The sequence below is a fragment of the Oenanthe melanoleuca genome, chromosome 5 (assembly GCF_029582105.1).
Source record: "Oenanthe melanoleuca isolate GR-GAL-2019-014 chromosome 5, OMel1.0, whole genome shotgun sequence".
Classification (NCBI taxonomy): Eukaryota; Metazoa; Chordata; class Aves; order Passeriformes; family Muscicapidae; genus Oenanthe; species Oenanthe melanoleuca.
In genome coordinates this window covers 38,948,876-38,964,555 of record NC_079339.1, presented here as the reverse complement: position 1 = coordinate 38,964,555, position 15,680 = coordinate 38,948,876, and the positions used below count along the sequence as shown (strand labels likewise).

Sequence of the window (15,680 nt, the reverse complement as noted above, 5' to 3'; positions counted from 1 at the left end):
CCCCTTACTTCAGTCAGCCTTAACTGGAAATGTTATTGTCAAATGAGGTGCCTGTTTCTGTGTTTGTTGTCTCTTGGAGAAAATTTGGGATCTGTAGTTATGGGGTTTTTTTGCGCTGATATTGCATGGTCCTTCTCGGAGCTGAGATGGGTCTTTATACCTCTTACATAGAGATTCCGTGCTCATAATTAGCTTGTCCACTTTCTTAACACAGCACAACTGAGAGCCATATTCAGCTCACCCTTCTGCAAGCAGAATGCAAGACTAGTAGTTGAAAAAGTAATCAAGAATGCCAGAAAGTACAACAACAATAAAAAAGCAAAACGGAACAGTCACTCTTCTACCTTATTCTTCAGAGAATTTCTTTATCTCTACAGACTTGTCCTTCTTTGCCTACCCACAATGTTGGGTACCTTGATTCTTGCAGTTTCAACAGGCACCTAATTCTGACAGCTCATTCTCAGCTCTGCTCCTGGGATGTCCCACCAAGCTAAGCTCGCTTCCTCATACTCTCTGTGCTGTCCTGATGGAAGCTTCAGTGCCAGAACATATTCACTGCTTAAACTGAGGTAATCCCTCTCCACTTTCTTCCTCCTTGGGCTGGCTGAAATCCTACTGCCTTTACTCAGTTCCCTACTTTTAATGTCTGTGCTGGTTTTGCTTCCACTTCTCTAGTACAATCCATTGTTATGTTTTCCATTTCTTCGTCAATACTAATAAAGAAGTCCCAGCTGTCCCTCCATTTGAATATCTGTCATTGCTCTTTTCTATCTCCTACACAGCCAACTCTTCCTTAGAATTGATACTGGCTTCCTTAATTTAGGTATTTGACTAGCACTAAGCTGCCCAGCCTTGGATTGCAAATTCTGTTCCATAGGTGAAAGAGAAATACCTTTTGGACTGAATTTTGAACTCCTTTGTTTTAACAATCTCTGGGTTGCTACAGATGCATCTAAAGGTCCAGTGGAACCAGACAGATCTGACACTAATATATTCACATTACAAAAAGCTCAGGTTTGACAAGGACAGCAACAGATGTAAAGACCCAGAGCCAGGAAGGCTTGCTCCTCTTTGTTGCTCTTGGACAGGGTACCCCTGAATGCATATCTGTGTGTATGATCTGAGGCTAGCCAAGGGCTATGAGCTACAGGTCTAGTGAGCCCAGCTGTCTCAGGGTGTTAAATCAAGGCATGTCTCTCAGATGCACTGCTTTTACTGCCAAAAATGTCTAAGGGTCAGGCAGCCTGATTAACCCAAATATTCAGGAGCTGAAAAAACAAATGTGCTGCAGTACAGCAGCAGCAAAACAGTCAAAAGGGTTCCAGTAACTGTTAGATGTGTGTTCTGCTGCCTGTCCTCCTTTCAGTGGGCACTCAGTTTATGTGTATGATGTACCCAGCTCAGTAAAGACACTTCACACATGGGGGAGACAGGATACAAAACAGAGCCATTGTGTTTTATAGGGCTTGCTCTCTGATCAGCATCTGCTTTTGGCACATTTGATAAGCTTGGCCAGTATATCCTAGAAAAGCTGGCTACTTCTGTGTCCAGCTGCAGTCAGGACTCCTCCCCACTCTGGGATAATTTCCTGAACCCAGGAGAAGTGGAACCCCTTTACAAGAGAGAAGAACTTTGGCTCTTCTACTACTTCTTTTGCTTTGGCTGGCACTATGTAAAACAAAAGAGAACATGGTAGCAAGATTTCTGTGCTGCAGTGGTGGGACTTGAAAGGAAGATTTATTTCAAAAGGCTTCCTGAATAGAATTTGTTTTGATATTTACAGAGATGTTCAGTACAAGAAATTATGCTGTGCCAATCAATATCCCCAACAACTTGTAATGTTCCAGTCTACTACTGGCAAACTTGGTGATCTTCTTTGTCTTTCTCTGATAACATCTTGAACAATATTCTCCTTTTCCCTACCTAGCATTTCCTCTCCTAATATACAGTGGTCTAATATTGACAGATCAATTTTTCTGAGATGTTTTCTTTGACTGATGGTCAGAGGTTGCTCAAAGCCTTACTCTTCTTGATCCTGTCACAGAGAGAACATTTCTGAAAAGTTACTACATGGATGATAGCACAGAAATGTGTATTTATTACGACTTAGTCATTCCTAAAAGCAGAAAGATTTTTCATCTACCACCAGTCCACTCTGGTGAACAGTTGAGCTAATGTATTTTTCTACTTTGCATGCTGTCATCTGTAGTGTGAAGACTCTCTAGTCTATATTCCTTTGATATAGAGAGACCTTTCTCCATTCACTCTCCTCTGTAGATGTATATCTGCTCTTTTCCTGACAACAACGAATGGATCAAATTAGTCTGAGACATAGCAGTTTTTAAACTATCAGTTCTCAGTGTACTGGAAATATAGCTAGGCACTGTTGTTTTCCATGTAAGTGAAAAAATGTTACTGCAAGATCCCATGAATGGCAAGAATGGGTTTGGAGCCTTATGCTGGAGACTGAAAGGCAACTTGGAAAATATTTCCGGAGCGGCTCCCTGCAGCCTTCAATACTTGGATTAGTTTTCTGAAATTCTGAAGGAATCTTTTGCTTTTTTTCCCCCTTCTGTGCATTTTTGGTGCTGAACTTTTTCCGGTTTTCCCACACTCCTGCCTGTCACAGAGCAGAAACCACAAAAATGCAGCAAAGTAAAGTCTGTCCAAGGAGCTGCAATTCCATCTCACAAGGATAAACATTTCCTTTGCCAAGAAGTGAGCACAGCACACCGGCATCTTCAAATACACATCCCTGCTGCCCAGCAGAGAAACCCACTGACACAGCCTGTCACCTGTACTAACAAGAGCCACCCAACATGAAAGAAATCAGATAGCAAAGCTACCACAGCATACCTGCCAGACCTGATGCTCACATCTGCATTTGCTGAGCTGACAAAATTTACTAACATCTTGTTTTCTTTTTAAATAGTTTTGGGGGATTAACTCTGTGTGCTATCTCTTAAGATAGCAAGAGTACAGGCAGCAAATACACAAACTTCCCCAAAGCAGTTCTGTCCAAGTTCCTTAAATATGCCTTGCAGTTCCAGATTTGATTCACACATAGTGACTGCATCTTCATAAGGTGTCTTTCATCAGTAATCTAAAACTAAAACTTCTCTATTTAAACAGGAAGTGAAAACAGAATCAGGAAACCTCACAGGAGCTTGCTCTGAAAGCTTTACAACTCTTCTGGCTGTAGAGTAAGTACAAGGAAGGAAGTTATGAAATCAATTTTTCAGGATGAAACAAGTCTGAGGATATATGAGGAAAAACCTGATGAAGGATTTAGACTAAAGCAGTTCTGCCATTTAAGAGGAGATAAACAGAGAGTTGAGGAAGCTAAAAACCCAGAAGTCTTGCTCACATTTTCTCATAATGCACAGAACAGAAGACATACCAAGAAAAGGAAAGGAAGGAAACTTACAATCAGTAAGCAAAATTTCATGGTGAGTATATTTGTTTGTTTTTAAAGACGGCATTTGTTTTTAAAGATAACTGTCAAATCCATCCATTTACCTTAGAATAGCAAGCATTATTTAACTAAAAGCTTATTAAAAGAAGGATTTCTACAGTTAATGAGAAAAGCTATCATTACATCAGGCACAATATAAACATTTCAAATGAAATAAACACTTGTGCTTGAAGGCCTAAATCCAACATGGTGTGTTGAATTTATGGGAAAACTTGGCTCAGGGGCAGATTATGTTGTTAAAGGTATCAAATTGCTTTGTTGCTTTGTATTGGCACCCTCTCCTGACCCACCAGATTCTAGTCACCATCAAAGATTAGACAGAGGGAGTGACTTATGTGCCTAAATGTAGATGTACCATAATTAGTGCTCTCAAGCTATTTGAGGCTTCTGCATGGGACTGCACATGATACAACACAAGATCTACAGAAGACCTGTACTCATCTGGAAAAGCAGCTGGAAGTAAGGTGGAATAGCCCTGGGCATCCCAAATGCCACTAGCAACCTGTACTTAGGTTGCTGAATCCTGAATACTGAATACTGTGGGATCAATCTGACAGTTCCTATGTCCTTACCTTTGTATGATGTTACAGTTACCTTCCACAGCCTTGTGAAACACACAACTGCAACACAGTGCAATGCTTATTTCAGTATGCACACCCCAGATTATTCTGAGATTTATCCTGGACAGCAGAGCCAAAAAGTCTGTCAGAGTCAGATGTAGACAGTTTCTTCTCCAATATTCATTTTCAGGGGAACCAGTGCCAACTCCCTATTGTGGATGGAAGAGATAAAACTTACTTGGAAATCCTCTGGGCTGCAGCCTTTCTGATCACTGCCTGTCTGTGGTTTCTTGGAGGCTTTGGAACCAACTGAGGAGCTGTACTCTGGGATGGCATCACTTTGTGCAAACTGGCTGCCTTCTGAATACTAGAAGTGGCACTTGATGTCTTGTGGGCATCAGAGCCAGCTGGCAAAGATATATGACTGGTGCCGGATTGTGAGTAGCTGGCAAAAACAGCCTGGGTAAAAAAAAAGAAAAAAAATCCCATAGTAATTGGTGATTACCTCTGTGAATATTTCTGAGAATGCTGATGGAGATGGGTAACATTTTTGTGAGGGATAGTATCTGCCTGGCAAAGGCAAACCAAGGGCTCCAGGGTAAGTTCCACACATAAAGAGTTAAGTCGGTGAATTTTATGCCCTTGGAAGCCAGGACTAGTTTCTAGGAAGGCAAACAACCTCACTACTGCCACAGAATTCTACTATTCTGGATTAAAAACAAGAGGCCCAATCCTCAATCTAATCGTGCAGTGGGCTTCCATCCACAAAGAAGTAAAGATTTCATTACACTGCTTTTCTGCATTATCTTGCTAAATTATTCTTTATGTGGGAGGTAGGATTGAGACATAGCTCTAGGAAGAGTAAGATTATGGGGAAGATGATACAATGCTACTTATTTGGTCTAACTGTGTAGGTGCTTGGAATAACAGAAAAGCTCTAGGGTACCTATTTCTGAAAAAGGAACTTTAAGTCCACCACTGACAAAAATTAAATCCCCAGTAATATCAGGGAGCAGAAAATATTTCTGTTCCTGTAGTATGTGGGAGAGTAGGCATGTTGGAGATATGACACAGGGAACAAAAGGACCTGCACTGAGCAATGCCTAGCAAAGCAGACAGTGGAGAATAATTCCTCTATGGGAGCTCTGCAGACTGCTAAACTCTCCTCAGGAAGGAGCAACTTGCTTTGTCTTTCCTCGAAGTCAGTCAGATTCCCAGCACAGAGGCAATACTGTAACCTTTTAATTTGCCATCTAGAGGCCAGTGATAGGAGATAAGGGGAAGAGCTGAGCCCTCATTGTGACCCTGGGAGCAGTGCCCCTCACTGAGTTTGTCCTCAGTTTCTCCTCGGGTGGAGAATACACAAAGCCACAGCAAATGGGCTCCAGGCTCCAGAGAAAACCACAGTCTGAGAGCTGGCTGAGTCTCAGCACACAGACAGGAAAAGCCCCTCTCCCCCGCAATTCTCTGGCAAATGGCAGAGCAGTGGTGTGTGGGAAGGCGTTTCTGACAGGCAGAGCTCTAGGGAGAGAAGGAAGTGCAGGAGCCAAAACAGGCCTGTTTCCTAACTAGAGCTCACTGACAAGACACCCTTGAGCTACCAATCCTCCTTAACCTCTCCCTTCCCTGAAGCTCTACCTTGATTGCAGCTTCCAGATGCTCAATAAGGAAGCTAGCACAAGTGCAGAAGTCTGGAAAATAGCAGTCACATCCCACCTCTTCCCGGAAAAACAAACTGAAAAGGAACTCAGTTTAGTCTCTTGCATCTCAGACCCTGACATATAGTAGGGTTGGGATGGAGACCCTCAAGTCACTGCACTCACTTCTTATTCAGCAGTGACATTTCAATGTGAAATTATATTTTCTACCTTTCCTATAAGTTCTTTTGATATTCTGCATTTTTCCTTTAAGTTCTTTTTCTCATGAGTAAAATCACTAAGATCCTGGAGTCCACAATGCATACAGTCATAACCCTTTTCTCTGTTAATTTGCACTGGCAAGGAGGTCTGTGACTCTGAAGAAACAGCAAGCATGGATGCTCAAACAAAGTCTGATCGGCAAAAACTGTGTTGAAACCTGCCTAAAGAAAGGTCATGGATGTTTTTCTTGGGGGTTACAGACTTCTGAAAACGCCTTTGTCTCCACACTGTGCTGAGATTCTGGCTGTCTTCCAGGCAAGGATGGGGAGACTGGAATCTGACAAGGACCACAGCTTCTGGATTCAGCTACAAAGCATCACAGCTCTGCCCTGCTGTGAACTCCATGGGGACAGGACAGGAAACCAGGAGAAGCTTCTGTGCAAATAAAGAGGACAGCCGGGGAGAGCACAGCCTGACCAAACAAAGGGAGGGTTGGAAGTTTTCAGCACGTCCAAAACATAGGAGACAGACCTTATCACTCAGGATTCTGAAGACTAAGGGTCTAGGGAGAAGCCTAGACAAACCCTGACAGATGCAGTCCTGAAGCAGGTAGCACCCTACAACTACTGCTCCTTCAAGAGAAAAACTTTCAATTACAGTTCCCAGGCTGGCAGATTTAACTTGATGTTGAGGAGACATTTGCCACCCTAACAAGTCTCTAGGGCTACAAATCTGAAAAATACTAAAAAAGCTGTAAGATGTTTTAGCTAAAATTTCTGTAAATTATTAGTGAGTTAATTCTTGTGCAAAATTTTCTGGGGAGGAGGAACAGCATTAATTCTGTCTTGCCCATTAAGAAAATTAGCACTGACAGAGAAAGTATTTTTCCCCACACCACAGACTGAAACAATATCTCCTTGCTACAACATCTACAACATCATCATACACAAAGTATTACCTGCACCAAAAAAAAGAAAAATTTTAATTAGAAAATCTCAATGTGTACACCTTGTCAGTAAGGACAATGAACATCTAAGAGTATTAGTCAGCAGCAGCTAAGTTTTGGCTATTAGTGATTAAAAGCAGAGAGGTAGTACAGTACTTTGAAGAAAAGCAGATATATTAATGATCTTCAAAAACAGAAAGAATGTTCCTGGCACTTACCAACCCTGTATCTAACACCCATCCCTAGCACAGTAATGGAACAAATGTTGCAAGCAAAAACATGTTCATTGTGTGACCAGAGGAGGTAATGAAGCTCATTTCCTGTGAATCTGTCTTACAGTACCTAATATAAAGCATACCCCAAGTTATGCCTTCCTTCACAGGTCTGGGCATTCTTGTGTTGATTTTGTGCTGTCTAATTAGGAGTGGTCTCATACTGCAGCCTTTGCCTTAGTGGGAACAGTAGCTGAACCCCCTTCCCAGATATATGGCTCTTAATTGTAATGAAGTCTGTATGTGAGATTTCTATCCCACAGTCATTCACATTCAGTTGGATCATCAAATCTGAAAAAGATGAGACTCAGCAGTGTTTGAAAACTGACAGACAGATGCATACACACATGTATTGCATAAAGATTTGTGCAAATGTTCCAAATTCCTGGCACTGTAAACTGAGATGTTTATAAGCAATAAACAATAACATAGTTTTAAGTTTAAAAAAAAAAAGAAAAAAGCAAACCCAAAAAAACACAACCCACCACTTTTAGAGAAGCAATTGTGTTTCAGATAACATCACAAGAGTATAGAGAATTAATAGGCTTGGGAGACCTTTCCAGTCATATAAATTGTTTAGTAGAAATTGTTTTGAACACATACTAATGCAGTTTTGATACATTGATTGGTTGAATTGAAAATTCACAAACTGGAGATAAAGAGTAGGCTCAAAATGTACTAGTAACTCCCACAGTGTTAAACTGCACTATGAAGAGTATTTTGGGGTATTAAGGGAGAACAAGCTCATGGTATGCACAGTCTGTCCTGATCCACATCCTCTTTGGTAAATTCTTCAGAGCAAGAAAAAAATACACTATATTCAGTTGATTTGGTGCCTTCTGTTTTATTTCTCTTGGTACTGCTAGGTCTCTGGGGCAAGGATTGGGCTGTATCATTGTATTGGAAAGACAGTTAATACATCTGGGCGTTACCATAATTCTAATAATAGTGACAGGATCAGAAACATGGGGACAAAAATTCAGCTGGTATAAATCAGCTCAGACTACTGCTTTCAGAATGGTTGTTCTGTTTTACTTACAGAAGAGACTTTGACTCATCAGTATCACAAGACTCAAATAGGAAAAATGGCAGTTAGCACATTTAGTGGGAAAACAATCTGAGGGAGAAAGCTGGAAAACAAGAATGAACAAGAAACTGAAGGAAAAAAGATACTGCAAATCTGACAGCAGTTCCATATATAACAGTTTAGAAAACAGTTTAATGAAATTTGAGGCTGCATTCAAAGACATCCTGTATCCTCAGGCAGCAATAATATAGTTCTAGGAATATTATTGACAGTACTCAGCATTTCCAAGTCAAATCTAAATAAATGGCAAGGATGTCAGAAGAGAATCACAAATATTAAAAGACAAAAATTTGCTGAACTTCATAAAATGAGGAATATTTCACAGGACATACAATTTTCAAATGACTGAGAGGAGAATTATTTAAGATTAATTTAGCCTAATCTTCTACAGCATAAAATCTACTTAAACTTGTGCTTGAAAATGTGATCACATAACTGCCCACACAACTCATTAACATGATTCATGTCTTATTTAACATGAGCCTTTTTGATGTAAGCAGGACTGACAGTGATCATTCCACCATACAATTGTACTTCCCTTGTTTTAATTTAGCTTTTTTCCCATGTGAAATGTTTGGCATAAAATTTTAAACCCAGTAGATGCTAGGCTAAGCAGACAGAACATAGCCACACAAAGAAGGAACCTCCCTAACAGCTAATGGCATCTTTCCAGTACAGGAAACAATTAGAGAATAAACAATGATGGTATATTAACTGTCTTGCCAACTGCAGCAGTGATAATAACATCTAGGTCATAACATGTCACATGAAGTCTCCTTTAAACATTAAAAATACTGCTGTAAGCCTGTTTTTGTTGTCTTTTGGTTTGATTTTGTAATTCTTGTTCCTTGATTTTACTGATATCAGATTTCAGCTTTTTGTCTCTACTTTCAAACTCTTCCCCTTTTCTATTTTTGTTCACTTTTCTCAAGGTTCGTACTATGTTTGTTCCTGGCCCATATGACTCCACCTATTTGTTTGTTAGATTCTCATCCAGTCAGATTGGTGCTTTTCATTTTGTCCAAGTAATCAAGTACCTATTCTGGCATCAAAGGTCTATTTCTACCATACTACACTGTGTGAACTAGCTTCTACAATAAGTGAAAACTGTTCGTTATTATTCCTCTTCCTCCACCCACACAGTATTTGATATTCCGCAGATTGTTAAATGCCTGGAGAAATCATCATCATTCTTACGTGTCTGGAAAGTGCTCAACCTAGAGTGGGTGCTGCACAAAGTACACAAGAAGCCTTCATGTTAACACACATTAGAAGATAAATCTACTGCATGGTAGATGGAGGGACTCTTATGATACAAATACTTGACTAGAAAAGCCCCTGCTTTCCAGTGCATCCATCTCATCTCCAACATACTGAGCTGGTTAATGTACAGGACAAAAATTTGCTATGCTATTAATCATGGTGCTCATTCACTTGATCACATATATATAGTCATATATGTAACTAGTCCCTTTGCCAGAGACAGAAGGAAAGACTGGCATCCAGTCATGTTGCACAGCCATGCCACACTCAGGGTGTACCTCAAGATACCTTAATTAGTAGAGGTACTTTAGCTATTGACAAATGGCTAGTCTGCCTTCTAACCATAACAAGAACTTGAACAATCAGATGAAACAGTCTCAGAGATATCCTGCCTGCATTCCCCAAAGTAGACAGATGATGACACTCTTTCAAATCCTCAGGCCTTCAGTCTTGGGGATATATTTCTTTTGCTGAGGGGAGACTGACAAATATGAATGTAGCAGGCAAGAGAACAAAGCATGGAGTAGATCTCAGTACATGGGAAGGAAGAGAAACAAAAGAGCAGGCAATGGAAGATAGGTAGGTGACATTGACAAGCAAATGTGGTAAAGCCACACAGGTTAGGATAAGCTACATGAACTCAAGCTAAAAAGGGAGGACAAATGAGGGTCAGCATGAAAGGGTGGTGCACAAGTCAAAGCAGTGTGAGTGAGACGATGTAGATCAGAGAATGCATAAGCTGCAGAAAAGAGAGGCAGTTCTTAGAAATGCCAAGTTAAAGGTTTGAAGTCTGGAAAGCTAACTAGCAGAAGGAAGAGGTCAGTGATAGAAAGCTAGAGAGGGTGCAGGGGAAGACAAGGGTAGTGCCATGACAGGCATGGTGGGCATTGATACAACTGTGACTGGAAGAGGAGGGATGGCTGTCTTCATACAATGTCTTAGACAGGAAGTGTCCAAGAGACAAAAATTTTATTAAGGTGACATTTTATTCATGACAGAAAGTCTGAAAGTCCCCCTGTTCAGCAAGTATTTTTCTTCATTAATATCAAAATCAGTGCAGCATGGCAATAGCCTCAATACAGCAACTCCAAAATGCTTGGCTCAGAAGCAGAAGGGAGGGAGAGAAAGGAGGGGGGATGTTGTGGGGGTGAGAGGAGGTTTAACAAAGAATCATTTTAACAGAAACTCCTGAGTAATGGCTCTGCCCCAGGCCAAGAATAACATCAGCTCAATGTCAGCAGTTAGAAGAGGGCTCAGCCAGGCCCCTCAGCATGGCCAGCTCCAGCCTCCTCACAGGCACAGGCCAGTTTATGGTCCTTTCCTGAGCTCACAAGCAGCCACATTGCCCACCCAGAGCCCAGTGAACTGAGATGAAAGGAAGACCTCCTGTGTGGAGTGGGAGTGAGGAGACTGTAGGTGACAGAAGTTGAGGATGCAAACTACATGGCTAAGTAAGGGCCTTGAAAGAAGGAGAGCAAGGAGCAAAAAACAAAAGAGTCTCTCCTTCAAGATGCTCCCAGAAAAGGAAGAGGGTAATTTGCCTATAACCTGTTCTCAAAGACCCTGACTAATGACTCACCTGCTTCACAGGAGGGAGAGTGGGTGTCCAGACCTACGTGTGTTAGGTTTGTTCATGGGAGTCCAGTCATGCCAAACAGCTGCAAGCAGCTCCTTGCTACTGGAGACCAAGCTGTTCTGAATGAAGGTTTGCTCACCCAAAGGCTTCCTTCCTTTTCGCAGGGAAGCATTTTGAACATCACTCAGAATACATCTCTCTCTCTCCATAATAACAATGTAAGGTAACAAGTGTATCAATTAAATCACTATAACCTTGAAAGATTCTCCCAGCAGAATGGAAATACTGTACCATACACAGTGGTCCACCTCTGGCATCTAGGAGTCATCCACAAGCTCTTTTCCATATTTCCTCCAGCTCTTAAGATGTCAATGTAATGGAAGAAGCTATTGGGAACCACAGTATCAAAATGCCATCAAAATCACTGCAGGTAATATTGGTTTTGTTGCAACTCACTTTAAGAGCTACTTCCTTCACAAAACCTCCACCATATGTCTCTGGTTTTATTCTGCACATCTAAGAATCAGCCAGCACTGCCACATCCCAAGCAGGAATTTTTTTAGTTACCTGTTGCCGTGCTTGGTTTTGTTCCAACAGCTGTCTTGACTGAAGTTTCTGCTGCTGAAGTTGCTGCACAGCAAACTGAAGCTGATAGCTGGGATGTGCCAGAGGACCCCGTGTAACCTGGTAGAGACTGTTCTCCATCTCTCCTTCTACAGCAAAATGATGATTCTCTGGAGCCCTGAGGAAAGAAGAGCCATCATATTTTCACCACTCTGCATATAAGGACTCCTGCCTACAAGGCACTGCTGCTTCCAAAAAGTCTCTTAATATTTAGCCAGCTATGAATTTGTATTAAGTGACTTTAGCAAGCCCAACACCTGCTAGAGGTGCCACGTGCATTTTCTTGAATACAGGCTGGGACTTGTATCGCTAGACATTCTCTTGAGGAGAAAAAGGGAAAGGAGAATAAAAGCTCTGAACTGGAATATTTCTGTGGCTGATTAGCATTGAAGACAAGCAGAATAGCAGTGGGGGAAAAGCTGATTCCCATCACTAATGAGATAATTATTCATTTGGATTTGTAGAGGCTTTAATACAGTAACACAAAGCTTACACTAAGCACATACATGCTGCAGTGACAATGGAATAGAAACAGACAAGCAGTACAACATCCAGAGAGGATAAAGGATTGGTTGGGTGAGGTTGGAGCTAGGATACATACTGACTCCATACAGTTACAACCCAAAGGCCCGGGGGAGCAAGAAAGGCTAATTTCTTTCATCCTCAGAGGAATGCAAGCTTTTCTCAGAGGACACCAAGTCCTCCTGCAAAGAGACAGGAGCTCTTACAGCCCAGGCTTACATGGTAGGAGTTCAGCTGTGGCCTGCAACATGATAAGTACCAACAGGAGCTCACTAGCTTGCTTTGAAGTTTGTAAGCCTTGGAGAGAAGGCAGCACCACCACACTTCTACACAAGGCTGAGGGGCTTTGCAGAGAGCAGGTGGCAGACTGACAGGACCACGAGGTGTCCTGCAGAGGCTACAAAGCCCCAGCAATTCACACATTCTGTGCCCAGGCGACAGATGTTGTATGACCCACTGAATCCTGACACTCTGGCTAATATAACCTTCAGCCTCAATGCCTGAGCTTCCCAAGTGTCGTTGATCTCTGACATGCTTCTCTCAGCCACTCCTTCCAAATACTTCCTTTGGATTCCCAGGGCAGACTTCCCTTATATTTCCTGTCCACATCACACGTAACTGGGAAGTACAAAATGATTGGTGTCTTTCACACCATGATTTGGAGTGTAGGTCATGGTTTTGGCAAGGGAGTTAACTGCAATCTCCTTGCTTCAGGAACCTACCAAAACTTACAACCTTGATTCTTTAAACATATCACAGCTTGCCTTGAATGTGTTGCTCCTTCCCCCAAAAGCTTTGTCATTGCAAATCCTTAAAATATTCAGAAATAAGAGAATTCGCTCAAGCACTCTCTAAGCTATTCATTCAAGTTATATTATAAATTCTAGAATCTAATATCTGTTCCAACTCCTTCCATACCTACCTCCAGTTCAGAACCTGCAATACATAAAATTCATTGTTTGATCCAAAAGAATGTTTATGAAGCTCAGGATTGAGTGATTACTTCTAAAATGTAACAGCTAAGACAAAATGGAGGAGACAAAACTGATATAAACAACAACTCCAGTAAAACTGGACCTGCCAATAGCCAGATTTTGTGCCACAGAGATAATGTGCAATGACTGCAGGCTGCTGTACATTGTGGGCCACTATCTAAATGGCAATATTTTAGTAACATTTCCCCATTTTTCATTTCTTTTGTTTTGAGATATTTAGGAAAGGATTAACTGTTATGGAATTACAAATACTTAAGTCTGACCTTTTAAAAATGCACCAAGATTGCAGCCTTTCTCCAACCTTTGTCCAATTCAATGAACTCTCAAATTCTCTCACTGAATTTCTAACTTGCTTTAACTCACTTTTTCAGTTTCAACCAATATACTGGACATAACATTGCCCAGGTAAACTTGGCTTAAATTAGCCACTGTTGAAACTAATTATTAAACCTTTAGGAAGAACTAAATTTAAAAATACCACACAAAACCACATAGCTTTGGCTAAGATTTTCTTGCAGCACAGCCTTGTACACAACTCCCTGCTGTTCCAATACCTTCCCCCTCCACAACACAACAAAACAAACTTACTAATATTCTAGACACTATATTGAAAACCCTGTTGCTTGCTTAAGCAGATTTTATCCTCATGGCCTGCAGAATCCTTCTGGATTGAATATGTTTCTGTTGGCTTCTATGGGTTTTCTTTATTTACAGACAGAAATCAAAGTAAATGCATTATTCTGCATTTATGCATTATGTAGCAAAACATAACTTCAACCTTCTAGAATATAAACACACAATACTTGACAACAGAAAGCCAATGTATTTGCCAGTCTTGGGGTCACTATCATAAAGAGACAGGTCATCTGCAGCTTTGTAAAGTCCCCACATCACATGTTACCAAGTGCTGACATTAAATCTATGGTGATGTTTGCCCTGGTACAGAACAGGCTTACGATCTGAGACTCAATACACTGCTGCCAGAAACATGCTCCAGCTCTCAGCCTATTTGCCATGCTTATGGGAATGTGTCACAGAGCATCTCCTATTCTCACTCTCTGCCTCTTGGATGATTTAAAGAATGACAACACTTTTGCACCCTGAAGCAAAAACTAGTTCTACCTAAGGAAATTACAACAGGTTCAGTACCACAATGAAGGCTGCAAAACAGCAGTAGAGGACCTCACAAATTTAATGGATATTAAAGAGTTCACTTGTTAGGGAGACTTTATAAATACCCCAAACTGAATTAATAGCTTTCTCAAAACTTACAGTGTTTTAGGCAAAGCCAAAAATAACCAGAAAAAGCCTTCCCACACCTAATGGAAAAGAGGACTGTAGAGTCAGTATTCACAGACCTACTTGTTTTCAATTCAGGATTATTGCTTGAACACTAATGATTGAAAATTCATTTCTTCACATGTATAGACAACAGATTTATGCACAGATGCACACGCATGCAAATGGGAAAGAAAAATTCCTGCCTGTGCCACCAAAAAAGATTTGGTTTCATACTGTCAGCCAGGCTGGTTGTGAGCAATCTTCTCACAGCTTGCTCAGAATTATTTATGAGTTGCTTAGTTTAGACACCTGGCCAGGATTCAGGCCTTCACTATGCACAGGAAATCTCAGCCTTTGGCATTATGGCCCATCCTTTGTAAGCAAGATTCTGTCCTTCCAGCGGCTCTTCAGGCTGCTCAGTGTTTTTGGCAAGAAACCCACTGTGTTCTTTTCTTTCAACTGTAGTTTTCATAAAGGCTGGGCCAGAATTCTCTCTTCCAAATCACTGACAGCATAAAACCTCTCTTCTGCACTTTTTGTACCATGGAAGATACAGGTTTGCTTGTGAGACCATTTGAAACAAATCACCATGCAATTATGATTGGGATCCAGTCCAAAAGGACTAAAACACAATACATAAATCTGCAGGTTTTCTGCTTCCCAACTACCTTTCTACTCGAGTTCCCTTTTCAAATTCATTAGCTCTTTTCTGATGTAAGCAACCTTTATGCAATCAGCTACTTACACCTATACTAGAAACTAATGTCAGTGTGCTAAAATACTAAACACTAATAAAATGTTACTGAATGTTTTCATTGGTTACAGAAAAAAAAAGCCTCTATGAAATCCAGCCTCCATAGCTGGCTTCTGTTTCCATTTCAAAAGAATTTGAAGGAATTCCAAGGACTGAAGCTGTAGACAAGACCAGACCCCAGAACTCAAGTCACTGAGGATCTCATAGTTACAAAGAACTATAGGACAAACAGCAAGTCTGTACTAAAAGAATGACACATCAGGCTTACATTTATATTTCAACTGAAGTCTTCTTCCAATGGCACAGCTGGGCACTTACTTGATAGCAATTCCTGTGTGGCAGGCAACAATACCAATTCATGAAGTACGCTAGTGCTCTCCATATATCACTCACTAAGCAGGCACTTTAGAAAAGTGTCTTCATCCCATTGAAAGGCAGTGCAAACTAGGCTTAAATTATTGTGTAA

General features: G+C 41.0%; 1 protein-coding gene across 5 annotated transcripts in view; it reads right to left on the bottom strand.

Moving 5' to 3' along the window:
• The window catches only part of TTLL5 (tubulin tyrosine ligase like 5), a 116,606-nt gene that overhangs the window by 14,864 nt on the left and 86,062 nt on the right, over positions 1 to 15,680 (bottom strand). For 4 of the 5 annotated variants that reach the window (XM_056491945.1, XM_056491947.1, XM_056491946.1 and 1 more), the window contains 2 exons: positions 11,606 to 11,780; positions 4,274 to 4,494 (listed from right to left, as the gene is read on the bottom strand). In XM_056491945.1, coding sequence (XP_056347920.1) covers positions 4,274 to 4,494; positions 11,606 to 11,780 — 396 coding nt within the window. The remainder of the gene's footprint in view (positions 1 to 4,273; positions 4,495 to 11,605; positions 11,781 to 15,680) is intronic. The other variant, XR_008840556.1, reaches the window with a different exon arrangement.